Here is a 16,022-nt window from a genome sequence, read left to right on the forward strand (position 1 = left end):
TACCTAAATATATTAAACATAGATCGTAAGAAGTGAAAATAATATTGCGAAAATATCTTCGATTATTTTAATATGATAATGAATCTTAATCGTTAATCTTGATTCGCGATTAATCAATCGTATCACTCATGGACATAAGTTTCTCATGAATCTAATCACATGCTTGAGAACCAGGCACTAAAAAGCAACGAGAAACGTCTTATTGCGCGCAAAGGACTTGTTCTCCTCTGTTTAGCCGTGGATATCTACTTCGTAGATTAGGAACGAAGGGAATGGTAACAGTGACCGATAAATTTCATGGTGACTGTCTCTTACTTGTAATTAAACGCACAATTTAAACAGGCCGTTAATGTCACCATGCCCAAACCAAAGTGTCTTCTCTTGGTAAGCGTCCTTAGAAAGCTGCTTTACCGCTAGGATCAATTGGATCACGTTCCCGTAATAAATAGAAAACCAGCGAAACTAACGATTGAAAAAAATCTAACTTGACGTTAAGTCAAGATTTATCCTCTCTTCTCAAACTTCATCTATAGCTATATTTTGATATATACTTAATATTTAAATAATGATTTTCGAATGACATATGTACTCAAAGATATCCAACGATGTGTATACGTGTATAAAAAAGAATAGTAATATCATTTCGAATTTGAAATTAATCGGAAATTGAAAAAGTTATCGATAATGAAAACGTTTTGTCTTCTAACATATTGTCAAACCAATATCTGGAAATTTTAGGAATTTATCCTGTTCTTCTTCCACGAAGATGTCCAAGCATATCGTATCGTGATAATTCTAGAACCAATAAAAAAAATATTTTAGAGTTCAGAAGCCTATTTATAAATTCTTCGTTCAAATAATCCATGCATGTTATCATCGGCAATTATCATCGATCTATCAAAAAAAAAAAAAAAAAAGAAAGATACATGATTTCATTATGCATGCGTATAAACGAAACGCATTCCTAATTACAGCATTGTGACAACCCATGCCACGTACCAGTCGAACATCTGCGATCCATCGTGACGGATAAATCACCTTGGGACCACCCTCCAATCGCATCTCGGCCATCGCCTTGCATATAGACAGTTACTAATGAGCCAACCCCATTTAATTAACCGTATATAGCTTCGACGCAACTGCCATACTATTTCCCGCTTAGTACACCATGCGTTATAGTCCTTTTTTTTTGTTATTGATGAGCCCTTTCTTTATCGTCAATTCAGAGACTAAAATTTCGCTAACGTTAGATTCGAAATGTAGCACATCTGTTCGATACTCACTTGAGATATAATTTTAAATAATTTATCGATGATTTTCATGCCCGAACAGCAGAAATTTAATAGAAATTAAAATATGTATAGATACGTACGTATATTACGTTGTATTAGCCATAACATATGAAATTTACGAAATCGTTCATTCTGTCACGTAAATGTCATAAATTATAGGAACTTGAAACATATATAATAATACTTATATACAAAATATAAATTATTTCTTTAATAAATATAAAATCGTGTAAGTTTAATATGTCACGTTAAATTTAAAAATTCTTTTAAATGATTTTACGATGATTTAATATTTGGGATTAATAAATATCATCCATTTGAGTGCATAATGTTATCTAAGATATCAATAGGTTAGATTTTTTAAAACTGTTGTACATAAGTATATGTATAAATATATAAATGTTAATTATTATTATAGGTATATATCTACGTAAAAAACGTGACAAATGATAGTAACTTTTATTGAATGCAAACGAAATATTTTTTTCAAAATTGAACTTGAAAATCGAACTTGAAAATCTTTGTTCATGTCATATTTTTAGACAATTACAAATGAGAAAGTTAAAATATGATATTAAAATTAAATATTTCAAAATAAAATTCGACATTTCTTTTATAATTATATGTATTAACAATCAATTATTTTAATTTAATAATAAAATATTGTAAAATAAAAATAAAATGACTGTCTTTCTTTTTAGAATACGATGTAACCAACAGCCTCCGTGGCGCAATCGGCTAGCGCGTTCGGCTGTTAACCGAAAGGTTGGTGGTTCGAGCCCACCCGGGGGCGTTTTTTTTTTGTTTTTTGAATTGTTTTATACACGTCATAATCGTAATAAATATAGAAAAAAATATCTTTCATTCACTTTCTCGCAATTTTAAAGCAAACAATTTCAAGCAAAATAATGTTAATAACAATATTTTATTATATCCTCCGATTTAATTTTATTAATCAATGTAATAATTTATGTGTTTTATCGTTGAATGTATGAAAATGATGATCAAAGATTGATAATACAGTATTAAAAATAACTTTTTATTCATTTTCAAGTGTTATATTACATTATTTTTTTTTAACGAATTACTTCATAAATCACATTGCTAATAAAAATTATTTTGAAATATACGTAAGGAAATATCAAATATCTAGTATTAAATATTGAAAGTATGAACGAATTCTATATTTATATAACTATATTTATATAATCTCATTATATAAAATAAAATTGTAATTAATATAATTATAATTAATATAAAAATATTATTTATATATTAAAAAAGAAAATATATTTTAAACGTCAATATTTAAATTTCAAACAATAAATCATCGAATATAAAAATTTTATTTATCCGATATTTTTTTCTTTTTTTATTTTTCTAAGATGAAAATTATAAAATACGAATTATCTAATAAATAAAATATTATTAACGTAATTAAACGTTAATAATAATGAATATCTATATAAGAAAATAGAAAATTAAAAGTAAATTATTAATAATGTCAAAAAAAAAATATATTTGTAACTGTTTTAAATAATAAAAACGATTACAAGATTAATAAATACTAAAATAAATATAATGTAATAAAATTTTTTAATTTGTATCATTATTTAAATTATAAATAGAAAAAATAAAAATAACTTATATGCATCAAATTATAATATATCGAACTAGAACTATAAAATTTAATATAAGAAAATTGTTGTCAACGGCGCCGTGGCTTAGTTGGTTAAAGCGCCTGTCTAGTAAACAGGAGATCGAGGGTTCGAATCCCTCCGGGGCCTACGAATCAAATTGGTAATTTACTTTTTATAATTATTTCTATTTTTTTTCATTATATTTATTTCCAAATATATTATAAAATCAATTCTTATTATGAAAATAATTAAATGTAATATGCTGTAAATATTATTATTTTATATAAATATTATCATTTTTATATAACAATATTTTATTTATATGCCATCATTACTTCAATATATGAAATCCAAAAAATATACATACACACACACACACACACACACACACATATGATGATTTCTTAATTATTATATAATATTAGCAATATATATTAACAATGTATATAAACATATAAACATGTAAACATATAATTACTGCATTCAAATTATTATATCTTTGTATTTTGATTAATTACAAGAAAAAGAATATAACTTTATATTAATAGAAATTTTCATGATATAAAATAAAAATAAAAAAATAAATTCATTTATATTACCTTATTGTTAAATAATATAAAAGTATATGAATAACGATATTTTTTCAATAATTTATTATCGTTTCGATGAAGTATAAAATTTCATATAAAGCCAAATGCATAACGAAGTTTAGATAACAGTGTCGCCACATACGTATGATGTTACAAAGTTGGCTGCCTTGCTGCCAATCAATGAAAAAACTTCGTTGTTGTCGTTTATATAGTGCGTGGTGTTATAACCTTGTTTTGTGCCAAAATGAGTTTATATACGGATCCTCTTTGTTTAAATAAACATCATTTATTTCAAGAATTAAAAAATGGCTTGTCGGGAAATATCAAAGATACGAGGAATATTTTAGAAATTCGTGACAATGTGTTGTACGTATGGAATGCGAATGATTCTTGTGTGATGACATTAAACGTTGCAGCATCACGGGGAAAAGACGAAGATGTACTTTATCAAGTAAGTCAACAACGTTCAATTCATAATTAGATTATACGATTTATAGATAATTTAATGGGAAAAAAAATAACGAGATATGTCTTTACATCAATTGCTTATTGTATACAAATCTAACCTATATAACGTGTATCGAAATGCGCGCAAGCGCTTTATTTTCTAACTTCATTCATATTTGCTGCAATAATAATGAAATATAAATACAATAATGAGAAAACGAATCTTTATTAGAAAATCAATGTATACTGTGTAACATTATAATCTATTTAAATGTTAATCTATTAGAAAAATTTTATAAGAAAAATATTTGTGATGTCTCTATATCAAATTCACAATAAATTAAATACACGTTATATCGATGGTTATTTATATAATTTTTATATAAATGTATAATATCATATAATTTTTTTTAGTTACAATATGTAATCGATAGATAAATTCGAGACTCAAATATTAAAAACTGTTGAATTATATCTTTTTTAATCTCTTATCATATGGAACGTTAAAAATATTTAAAATCGAATGAGTAATTAATGAAAAAATGATAATAAATTATTATTGTTACTTGTACGTAAACATATTTATAAATTAAAAAAACATATAAAAAATTAATATAATATCTTAATATAATATCTATTTGCTGATTTCGATTCTATGTTCTAATATCTGAAAAATCATTCGTCATCACTAAGTTCATTCGAAAGTAGATAAATATATAAACATTTAGAAGAAAATGACGAGAATCGTAGGAAAAAGCGGCCGATCACTTTTGGCTAATGATTCGGTCGTTGGTTAAGCAGAAGTTGCTCGATAATCGAGACCATTATCGTAGCACGATGCGTTCGCTTTACGACGATTACCGCGAAAGCGTTTTCTCCGGCGAACTTTTGATTCGAAGCGATTAAGCTCCGGTTAAATTATGGTCCGCGATACCAATATACATAGACAGCGGCAGAAGCGCGTGTCCGCGGGCGCATAGGTGGACGCGTCTCGCGGTTAATCGGTGTACGTGCATACGCGCGCTAGTGGAAAATGATTACGTGGTAAATGAAAGGGAAGGGGAGGACATGGCGAACGCAACGCACAGTGAGAATGGGCAGAACGTTTCGTTCTCGGCTGTGCTTTTATTTCATTTCAATGGTACCGTAGGATCACCGGGTACATTAATGTCTCTGTGTCCGTGTACGTGGGCTCGCGCGCGCCACCGACCGAGCGGACGCGCGAGAGACCAAAAGACCGGTGAGGGGATAATTTATAGGAAATGGGTTGTTCGACGCTCCGGAGTAATTTAATTAAAATAAATGTCCGTACCGCGGAGGAACGTTACCCACGAACCCGCGGTCCACAACTGCGAATAAAATGCAAATTCAGACCCTTCACCGGGTTACGTATGGGTATTCGTAGCTAGGTAGATAAAGAGTACCCGCCGAGGGGGAATAGAGGAGTCTCACCAAGGGTCCCCATCTCTTTCACTTTCTCTCTTTCTCTCTCGTTCTCTTTGGGGACCGATCATCGCTCGTTCACCCGTTGATTTGATAAGGGAAAATCCTGAGGAACCTCTCTCTATTCGCTTCCGTCCCTCCTTCCGTGTCTTCTTCCACGTTTTACTTTCGTCTCGATTCTAGAATTTTAAAAAGGGGTTAGAAAAAAGTTGATCTTTCGTCCGTTTCGATTTTCGATGTATCTACACACATATATGCGTGTATATGAAACACGCGAATATATGAAAAGAGATACGTAGAGATACATACGCGCGCACGATGCAAATGTCTATCGGTAACCTAGAATCTCTCCCCTCGTTTAATCAATCCGAAAGCGACGATTCTCCGGTAATTTTTCTAAGAGTCGATCGAATCGTGGGCCACTCTCCCAAGGGCCATTTTATGACCGGTACGTGCATGCGCGGTGGCCGACTGAAATATCGGTCGTAAATAATAAAAGTTAGCGAGGTTCCTCCCTGGCGCGCACGGCGGGACTTTAAACCGGAAGATAGGTGTCGCAGGATACGGACGAGGCAGCGTAGAAGGGGGCGAGATGAGGCGGGCGAAAGAGGGTGTGGGGCGGAGACAAAGACGCGCTATTGTCAACCGCTCCGCCATCGGAACCACCATCCGCCGCGGGAAACTTTGAATCATTTTTATTGCATAGAGTTATCTTTGTTACCAGCGGAACGAACGTCTAAACGCGTCCTCTCTGTCCCTTTCTCCGCTCTTTCTCCCTTCGTCTTCCTTCCAACCGACACCCCACCAAACTCTCACCCCTTCCTAGTTCGTACAGGTTATTCCCTCCCGTCGTTGGTCCTCGCCTTTCTGTTTCCCTCTACCTGCACACCCTTTTTGTTCTTCTCGCTCGACACGAGATAATACGAACGAGGAAGCGTTCACACCCCTTTGGCTGCCCAAATGGAATAAGTTCTTTAATTCGCGAATTTACCGCCGCTCTAACGAATTGCCCGTCCTTCTCGTCGAGATAACAAGCCTTCCTCTAGCTCTTTTCACCCGGCTTCAACTTTTAATTCTTCCCTCCGCTCCACCAATTCTCCCCGCCCCGATCTACGTACGTATTATTTCAATATTTTCCCTCGATCCATCGATTTCTAAAACCTCGATGTAGTAAAATTACGAGCAATTCAAAATAATTCAACGTAACTCGAAATATAACAATTCCGCGTGAATATATTTTCAATTCTTCGTAACGAATCGAAACGATTTTACTAATTATACGCGTCATTTAAAATATGTAATCCTGGCCATATCGAATATTCGAAATATATATCATTCATCGATAATATTCGTTTATTCGATCCTTCTTCGATCAATGAGATATATTTTTTTTTTTTTTACATTTTTCTATGGCCCTAAAAATTAACTTAAAGCGATATCTTCGCTTTAAGTTAAGGAATAAAGAAAACGAGGCGAAAAACGTTTAAATTTATGGTCGCAATTCGCAATAGTTCATACGATCTTTTCTATATCCGGTATAAAGGGACCATCTTATCTAAATTAAAAACGGCTATTCTCGGAATCGCGTAGCAAGGTCGAAGGAAACAACGAAAAATTCAGATCTCAGGCTGTGAAAGAATGGAATATCTCGTAATAAGCAAAATCCTCGTGACGATAATTAAAAAGCAATTTTACGGTGACATTTGTATCTACAATGGCCGTCTTTTTTTCCAGATGTAAATATTCGGACACGCGAGTACGCAGCCACACCGCGTGACAATAAGAAACGCATACATACTACATATATATATATATAACGTGCAAGTTGTGGAAAAACTAGATGTCTCGGTCCTGCTTTAATCAGATTATTCTCCGTTTCTCAACCGTTGAAAATATTTTTCAAACCGAGTGTCGTAACGTTTATCTTACGCTTGATATCCCTTTATTTATGAAAAAAGAACTTGTTGAATTTTCTCAATAAATATCGACACGGATAACTCGTTTACTTAGTATTTTCAATCGTTAGATTACGAATCCTAAATTAATTATTACGTCGATGTTTAGCTCAATAATTTTTGCCCCGCCAAAAAAAAAACGAAAAAAAATTTTTTTTTAAACAAATATTAAATTTATCGATTGTTTGTCACTAGAAACAAAGTATTATTAATTAGAGATAAAGAAAACGCGATCCTATATTCAAAAGATGAGATGAAAGTTAGAACGCTCGGCGAGAAGACATCTCGATGAAACGCAAAGCCTCGGCCTCGGCATATATTTGTTTTACAAGGTGTACGGTGATGAAGCCCGTGCACGAGCGTACTACGAGTAAACGAAGGGGGAATGTAGGATGGTCCCGTCAGTTGGTGGGCACAGGTTAGGTGGTCTTGCACGTGCAAGCGTACGAGGAGGTACGCGGAGCAATAAAATTCACGGGAAGTGTTTTACATCGGTAGCGTGGGGCCCTTGTGTGCTCTGTGGACAGGGGCGCTAGGGTGAGAGAGAGAGAGAGAAAACCTCGACGAATTCAGTAAGTGGCGGACAATAGCTTTTGTGGTGGACATGGACCAACTCATACCTCTGTCTCCCCTTTTCCTCTTCTCCTCCATGCGTATTTCGTTCGTTGCGTCGCGCCACGGATATATTTCTCCTTTCGCGTAACTTCGTTTTCTTTCTTTCTTTCTTTCTTTCTTTTTTTTTCTCTAACGCGCTAATAATACTTCCTCGAAAACACTCTTAAAAGTGTTTGATCTCTTAGCATTTCATTCTTGTCAAAATCGATTTTATCGCGATAAAATACGTTTTCGTTCACGTACGGTGAATTTTATCTTTTTTTCGATTAATATTTACGTTGATCGTTGAAAAAGAAATACGTAATACGTTCGATCGGTCTTAGATATCGAGAAGAATGGAATTTTCTAGCGAGGAAGGGGATCGGAACGAGCTCGAATGGCTTACGCGTTCCGCAGGGGGTGGTTTTGTCAGCTCTAGAATACCTTGGCAGGCTAATGCATTTCCTTTACAGTTTTAATGGGCATTCATAACTAAGTTTAATAATACCGGTAGGAGGGCAGCCGTCGTGGTTGCATATCTAATAATTCCACGGCTCTACCTCGCGCAGGAAGTGGCACACGGCACGAATTTCAGCAATGGCTGCTCGAGTTCATCTCTCCGCTACTCTTCTTTACCGAAATTGTTCGACCTCTTTCTCCTTATCCCTCTCGCGCCTTCCTCTCCACTCTCTCTCTCTCTTTTTCTCTTTCTCTCTCAATCCTCATTCTTCTTCGACTTCCTTCGAGTGGACACTTGGAAAGTTCTCATTCACCGATTCGAACCGATTCATCTATTATTCGTTTCATAACGTTTCTTCGGAACGTTTGTCGGAAAATTTCCCACTTATTTCACACTTCGCGCTCTACGCTTGTTACTATTGTTATGCATGTTGTAAATATACGTTGAAGACATCGCTAATTTTCTCGAAGGCGAGACGTCGAACGTCTTCTTCATCCACGATTAGAGGGAGGCAGTTATTAATGCATCCGTTTCGAACGGGCAAAGATCGTGTTAACGTCATTGTTCTACCAGCTTTAAGACTAATCACGGCTAATTGTCATCCATTTAAATGGAAAACTTTTGGGGGGCCATCCATGCAGACTTAATCACCCCCGGATCGCGTACAAGGAGAATCTCGTGGAACGAGAGATCTTTGGGCGGCTGTGTTGGCGGCGGGAAGGGGTTCCGGCATAGCCATGGCATAATGGCGTTTTGGTTGTGGACCAAGATATAAATCCCGCCACCGTTATACCGAAACACCATCTTAGCTCGGTCTTCGCCACGTCGACGAGAAGAGCAGAGCGGCGTCGTCTCTAATAAATAACCCCGAGACAATGGACACTGTCCAAAACACGGTGGATCTTACGCCTTTAACTTGGGCACCAAGTCTTAACCCTTGCCCGTTTCCAGCAAAGCGTCGCCTCCCCCCCACTTTTCTTCAACCGCTCTCGCCACCTCGCAGGACGCGCTCCCCCTCCTTCTCTCTTCTCCGGAATTATAATGTTTGTTTCTAACAAATTACCATGATAATGGCCCGCGTCGCATGGCGAAACCGTGTCTTCGGTGGCACACTTAAATTACGCGACTACGAACAACCGTGCCACCGTGCGAGAACGCGACCGGAACATCAGCAATGCTGCTTCCACGACCGCAGATTCCTACCGGGTAGTTGTAATGTTAATTAGCCACTTACCTACATCGTACACCCTCCTCCCCGCACAATCGGATCCCTCTTCTCCCAAGTATTTCCAACTTTCGTATCTTCCGAAATTTTCATGGAGGGGCAGAGATTTCTCTATTAATTCGGCCTATATTTTTACGGTTAGACGCACGTATGCGTGTAACCAAGTATACGGGAGTATATAACGTTCGATCTTAATCATATTTCAAGATTAATTTATTCGTTCGTTTCAAGCCAGGTAAAGTATCCTATATCCCTTCCTTTTCTCATTCGTCTTATTTCTGTTTCCGTTTTAAACGGATTACTTTCTATTTTTAATTATTTTCGATCGAAAAGAATTTAATTACTTTTATTGCGTTTCCTTGTTACCAAAAATTGCGTGGCGAAAGGATATTGGAATTTCTTCTATTACAAGTTATAAGGGAATAATTTAATAGTTGAAATAGTAGGATTTTCTTGTTTCCCCGTGCAACCTGTTCGCGCGATGTATCGTTACAAAAGAACATTTAGATTTTTTTTCCCCCCCATCATCGTATTCGCCGACACGTTGAGCTGGCGCGGCATCATAAAAATTATGTCGAAATCTACGAGCAACGACGTAATACTTTTCACATTTTCGGGCGGACAAGCCATTACGTGGAGTGGTGGTGCGAGGCCACGAAGGCGATAAACTTTATTTTCCAAAATCGTTGGGACGCACGTCCGATGCGTACTCGCGGCCGCGCCCTCTCATCGTTACGATCGCGATAACACGCGTTCGTAGAAACGTAGCGCGAGGGATGGCGGAGGATTCCGGCGGGGAAAAAAAATAAAAATCCCGCAGCGCGTATTTTTTGCTCGGTTCGCCACCACGCTTTCACCCGCTCTTCGTATAAAAACCGAAATGCCCGCGCTCCCATACGGGTTACCGCGTAATCATCGCCACGCGTAATTCGCGCTCGATGCTTTACAAATATCTATTCTCGCCGATTAAATGATATATTTTTGTCAAATCGAATAACGAATCGAAGAACGTTCCGCCGAACGTTATACCTCGTTATCGCGTTCGTGGTTAAACGTAGTCGATATTTCCATGTGATGATGATCCGTGCATCCGTAAAATATCATTGATATCCAGAGCTTTTATCCAGTACGAATTTCTATGAAGAACGTGAAGTAACATTGTTTTCATTTTCGAGTAAAAGTTAATCTTATCTCTTAACGCTCGATGAAAATTGTATGATCGATAATCTTTTGATCAAAAATATCGACGATTATATATATATATTACGTCTGCGTTATATCACAGAAATAACGCTTGATTTAAAAAAGAATTATTATTGTCGAATTGTTATACATTATCTTCCTTGCCGTTTTTATATCACGACCATTTTTGGACACCGTTTAATCCAAAATGCAACAGGGTAATTCGGAATATGGCAGAGCGAGTAAGTGGTAAAAACCGGATGGAAGATGATTTCACGCGTAAAAATAAATCGGAAATACGAAATAAAATGTTTTTGCAAAAAACATTGTATTTTTTGTCCTCTCGTTTGATCGTCAAGTTTGCTTCTGTTACAATAAATATTTGCGATGCCAAGTCGAACGATGTATCATTGATATTTCTTGATAGAGTTGTGAACTACGATTCTTCAATATCGTAATGTGTCTTTTTAAATTTTATTTCTTTCAATCGCAAAGATTATACACGTAGAATTTTTCTCATAGAATATCGCCTTGATATAATTTCAAAAATTAATAATCAACATGATTAATATGAATTGATAAATTAAAATATTATAAAATTCAAAGGAAGAAATTTTTAAGTGCACATCTTTGAGGTGAATATTTAAATTCGATCCTTCTCGAAAATTATGATTCGTCGATAAATTTTTATCGCACATTCTCAATTAAATTTTACTCCTCGCAATTAAAATTAATTAGATTTTTGCGCCCGATGATATAATATATTTTATTTTTTGCAAGATGTTAATGCAAATTTCTTCTTTTTTCCAGTTTTGATCGAAACTTGTTATTTAAATTATACACGTGGTTATAATTACTATATACAAGCGAATTTCATCGTTATATTTCATAATTAAATTTCATAATTCGTACAATATTTTTGTAACGCGTACATTACATTTTGTAAACGCTTAATAAAAATTTGAGCAACTGTGTAATTACCGTAACTGTAAAATTGGGCAACCAACATCGTTACGATTTTATCGAAAAGGTAATATTACCGCTCCACTTTTATTAGAAACATGCGACGTATACCAATTTTCATCGTCCTTACGTAATATATCTACAGATTTTAACTAATCGAGAAACTCGTCTCGAACTCTTCTTCTTCCACACTTTTCCTAACGATATTTCGAAGCGATCGTTCGAGCGGATCAACATCTTCGTAACATCTTCATTTTTAAAATATATCCTTTTTCTTTGCATCTATTTTTCTTTGGTTCGAAGTCAATCGGTCTCGAGATGGTTCGGAATGACGGAAACGGCGGTTAAACTTATCGAGAGCGAATATACTCTCGGGAGACTCGGATAATCGATTAAAGAATAAGGGGATAAAATTACGAAGGTAGGAGCGAAAGAAGGAGCGAGGTTGAGCAACGTCTGGCTTGGCCCTCGAGCGGTAAATCCAGAAACGGTGTTACGGGGCGGGCCGGAGATAATGCGCAATCATTTTGGAATGGAAATTAAAATCAGATGATGAATCCTAACGATGCCGTTTATTATTTTAATTTTCCGCGAAGACCGCGGCAACGCGGGCTACCAACCGCTCCTACAGACGTCTCTGCACCACCGGTAACTCCAGTTCGAGACACTAAATTACCTTCCTATTAGCCGTATAATTACAAGATGGCCCCGGTAATTTCCGTTTATTCCGACTTCGTCTCGCCGAACTGGGCTTTATATTACAAGCTATAAGCTCGCCTTCCGAGTCCGAGTTTTCCCTTATCGCGCTCGCGTCACCTCGTTAATCAAGCGATTTTCATTCGAACGTCCATGAACTCCGTCCATCTCCGACCGAGATCGAGATTCCGAGAGTAAAAATTTCGTTATTTCCATTTTCCTTCGATATCCAACAAAATTGCCATGTGTTTTTAAGGGATCATCCTTTTCAAACACAACGGAATTAAAATGCTGGATCTTATCGTTATTCTTCCCACGGATTCGAAAAGTAAAAAATTCTCTCCTTCGACACTCTTGAACGCATCGATGATCACGAGTTTTCCCTTTCTTCCCACGCGTTCGAAGGGGAGGATTTACGCTCGCAACTTACGCAATGATATAATAAAGGCAAACTCGGTCGATTTCACCGTTTAACCATCTTCTTCGTTTCTTTTCCACGTTTTTCCTGCTTTATTATATGTATAACGCGACTGTAACTTTTTACGAGAACGATCGTAACGTCGATACAATAACGTCGGTATCGCGTCTGCAAAATTCCATCGATTTCGCTTTCCCTTCGGATGGAAATAAGCCTTCGTACGATTATCTTAATAGCGTAAGGTTAACGTTTCCAACGTTAAAGGGAGAGAAAATAATATTATTACGGCGCAGTTCGACTCGTTTTTTTTTTTTCCCCCCCGGTTTCGACGATTTAATTCGTCGCTCGACAAACTTTAATATACTCGCTCGTTCGATCCGACCGAAGCGAATTTCCGTGTAACAATACCTCCTCCAAGATTTATATTTAGGAGGAAGAAGACATATTCGACGTTTATCCGACTTTTCGTTTTCACGTTCGAAAAGTATCTTTGAAAAATCTGTTTGAGAGATCACGGGGACGGAAGGAAGAAGCAGAAGAAGAGAAATGTAAAAACGAATGTACTCATCGTCGGTACAAATAAATCTCGGAGCTATTTGATATTTAAGAAAAACTCGAGCGACTGATATAACGGTATAAAAATTGCACGAACGGGCATTTGTCTAAAAACTGAGACAACCGCTTTGGAACACAGCGTAATACAGCGGAATTGTTATTCTTATTATTTCTACAGACGTTATTTCATGCTAACAAAGAAAAGTGCTTGGCTAAGGCCAATATACCTACTTTGTTTCTAACGTCCGTTACGTAAATTCTGTGCTCGCTTTCACATACTTCCAAGATTACTTTTCTGTCCGGCGTAGAGCTAGGGGGTAGGTAATTAAAACCTCGAGTAGGTAAATAACCGACTGCCAGACCGCCAGCGGAGCTACCGAGAAACGTAATAAGTAGGCGAGTTCGTAGCCTTAAAAAGGGAGATCCTTAAAAAACGTCGGCCCCCTCCCCCTCCCTCCCTCCTCCCCCTCCTCCCCTCCACCTCCAGATCTCCCATTTTTTGTGTTAATTTGAATTTCGTAATTAACCGGCTACGTATGAATTCTCCAGAGAATACATAAAGGTCCTTCCTTTAATTTCCGCGAGGATTCGTTATAATGCCCCGCGCCCCCTTGCGCGTTGGAACGTGGATTTTCTGACCTCGAAGGGGACGCGACCGGAGGATGCGTGGAAAAGAAAATGGCCACCAACGGGTTGTACCCGCAATATCCCACGATCAACCACGAAATTCCTTGGAAACGAGTTCTCTCTTTTTCCCCCTACCCTATGTATATATATATATTCATCTCCCTTTCCCTCCTCCATTACGATTATTATTTATTTTTCCGCTTTCCTCCAAATTTCTTTCCTCCGATCGAGTTTTTATTCGTTTTACCGCCCGGTTCGAGTCGTTTCCATTAGATTGGACGAGATTTAAGAAGCTGGCGTCGTGAAAAATAAGAGAGTCCCCGAAATCTCCGTTCTCGAAAGATAATCGAGACGACGGTGATTGCCGGGGTGGTCGTCAGACGATCGAGAGGGGCTTGTCGTAATTACCGAATATTTTTCTCGCCCTGTCCTCCCCTAAAACCTGATTGATATTTTGTATTCAAGAGGAGCGTCGTGTACCTTCTCTTCCACGGTTAACGATGCTTTTCCGACCGCTAAAGAGGAAATCACGAATTCAAATCGTCCGATTGATAATTGAATATACCGCCCCCCCCTCTCTCTCTCTCTCTTTCTCGTTTTAATAATTCCATTATCTATTATCTTCATTTCTTTCTCTTTTCTCTTTCCTTTTTCTTTTCATGCTTCGATCGCGCAATCGTCTTCAAAATTTCGAAACTTGTTGTTACTCGACTCGATTCGTGTGCGTGCGCAAGAGTGTTCATCCCCGAATAGGCTCGATCGCGAGTGGGGGCGACGCGATGCGACGAGATGGCACTCGGGACTTGATATAAAACGCAAAAAGGAAGGGTCCTTACAAACTCACGCCCCATTTCGCTCAAGGTTCATCTTTAATTTCTTCGCGTTTTTTCTCCACTCCCCCTCCCCTCGACACTCGACACTCCTTTAAATTCCGCGTGAACCCACCCCCTTGGCCCTCGTCGAGCTCGATCCCCTCCTCCCCCTCCCCATCCCCCCGCGTTACCGTTCGCTCATTTCTCCGCTTGTCTTACGGCGATTAACCGGGCTCTCGACCGGGCTCCTCCCTCACCCTCCACCCGACTTTCTTCCTCGCCTTCTTCCACGCCGTAGTCACATTCTTAATATCGTCTTTTTAACATTTTTTTAAGCGCCATTAGGGAAACTATATTGCCACTCTCGAGGGGGGGAGGAGGCGAATCGGCGCTTCTTCCGTCTGTTCGGGCTCCAGCTCCGAACACACGCTCTTGTCCCGTTACCCGTTTAAATTACGCGAATAAATTTCCTTTATTTTTACCGACGCTGCACCCTCACCCCTACCTAGGACCTACGTGATCCGCCGGACCGAGCGCCCCGATAAAGAATATCGTCGTACTCCGTTTAACGACCACGATTCCACTATTCTTCCGCGTTGCCCGATCATTATCCCGATTCCCCAATTACGTTCCAATGGAATTAGGGCCCGTTTTTTGTTTCCCCCACTTTTAAGCGACAACAAGATTATCCCATCCGATCCTTTCGCCGTTTATCCTTAAACGGATAAGTGGGCGTTACGATGATTCTTCCTTAATATTTCTCATTCTCAGTCTCGTTAAAAGTAATTTTTTTAATGAATAAATAGTTAACAGGAGTTATTTATTATCAGTTTTAAGTCGAATCACGCAAGCAAAAAAGATTTTTTACTTACTTACTACACGCGATTGGCAAAATTCCGTTTTTTCTTTTTTCCTTCTTTTTTTTTTTTTTTTATGCCAATCTTGAAAACGATTCGAGCGATCACGGGAGGGAAAAAAGTTGTCAGACACCCGAAGCGTCTCGATTTAATTATCGCCCTCGTAGGGAAGTTTACAGCCTTATTTATCGCGCGAAATGAGAGGGGCCAGAGGGAGAGAGGATTCGGTGTACTTAAAATGTACAAATCTGACTGTCAGCTTGCTG

General features: G+C 37.5%; 1 protein-coding gene and 2 non-coding genes across 3 annotated transcripts in view; all 3 read left to right on the forward strand.

Moving 5' to 3' along the window:
• The first annotated feature begins 2,011 nt into the window (after window positions 1-2,011).
• Trnan-guu (transfer RNA asparagine (anticodon GUU)) lies at window positions 2,012-2,085 on the forward strand. Its single transcript has one exon. It is a non-coding gene; the product is annotated as a tRNA-Asn (tRNA).
• Window positions 2,086-3,005: 920 nt separating this feature from the next.
• Window positions 3,006-3,079, forward strand: Trnat-agu (transfer RNA threonine (anticodon AGU)). Its single transcript has one exon. It is a non-coding gene; the product is annotated as a tRNA-Thr (tRNA).
• A 613-nt stretch (window positions 3,080-3,692) lies between these two features.
• Window positions 3,693-16,022, forward strand: part of LOC107997468 (nuclear pore complex protein Nup88) — a 58,405-nt gene continuing 46,075 nt past the window's right edge. The window contains exon 1 of the mRNA XM_062076883.1: window positions 3,693-3,973. Coding sequence (XP_061932867.1) covers window positions 3,767-3,973 — 207 coding nt within the window. The 5' untranslated portion in view covers window positions 3,693-3,766. The remainder of the gene's footprint in view (window positions 3,974-16,022) is intronic.

Source organism: Apis cerana, linkage group LG6 (genome assembly GCF_029169275.1).
Source record: "Apis cerana isolate GH-2021 linkage group LG6, AcerK_1.0, whole genome shotgun sequence".
In the NCBI taxonomy this organism is placed as follows: domain Eukaryota; kingdom Metazoa; phylum Arthropoda; class Insecta; order Hymenoptera; family Apidae; genus Apis; species Apis cerana.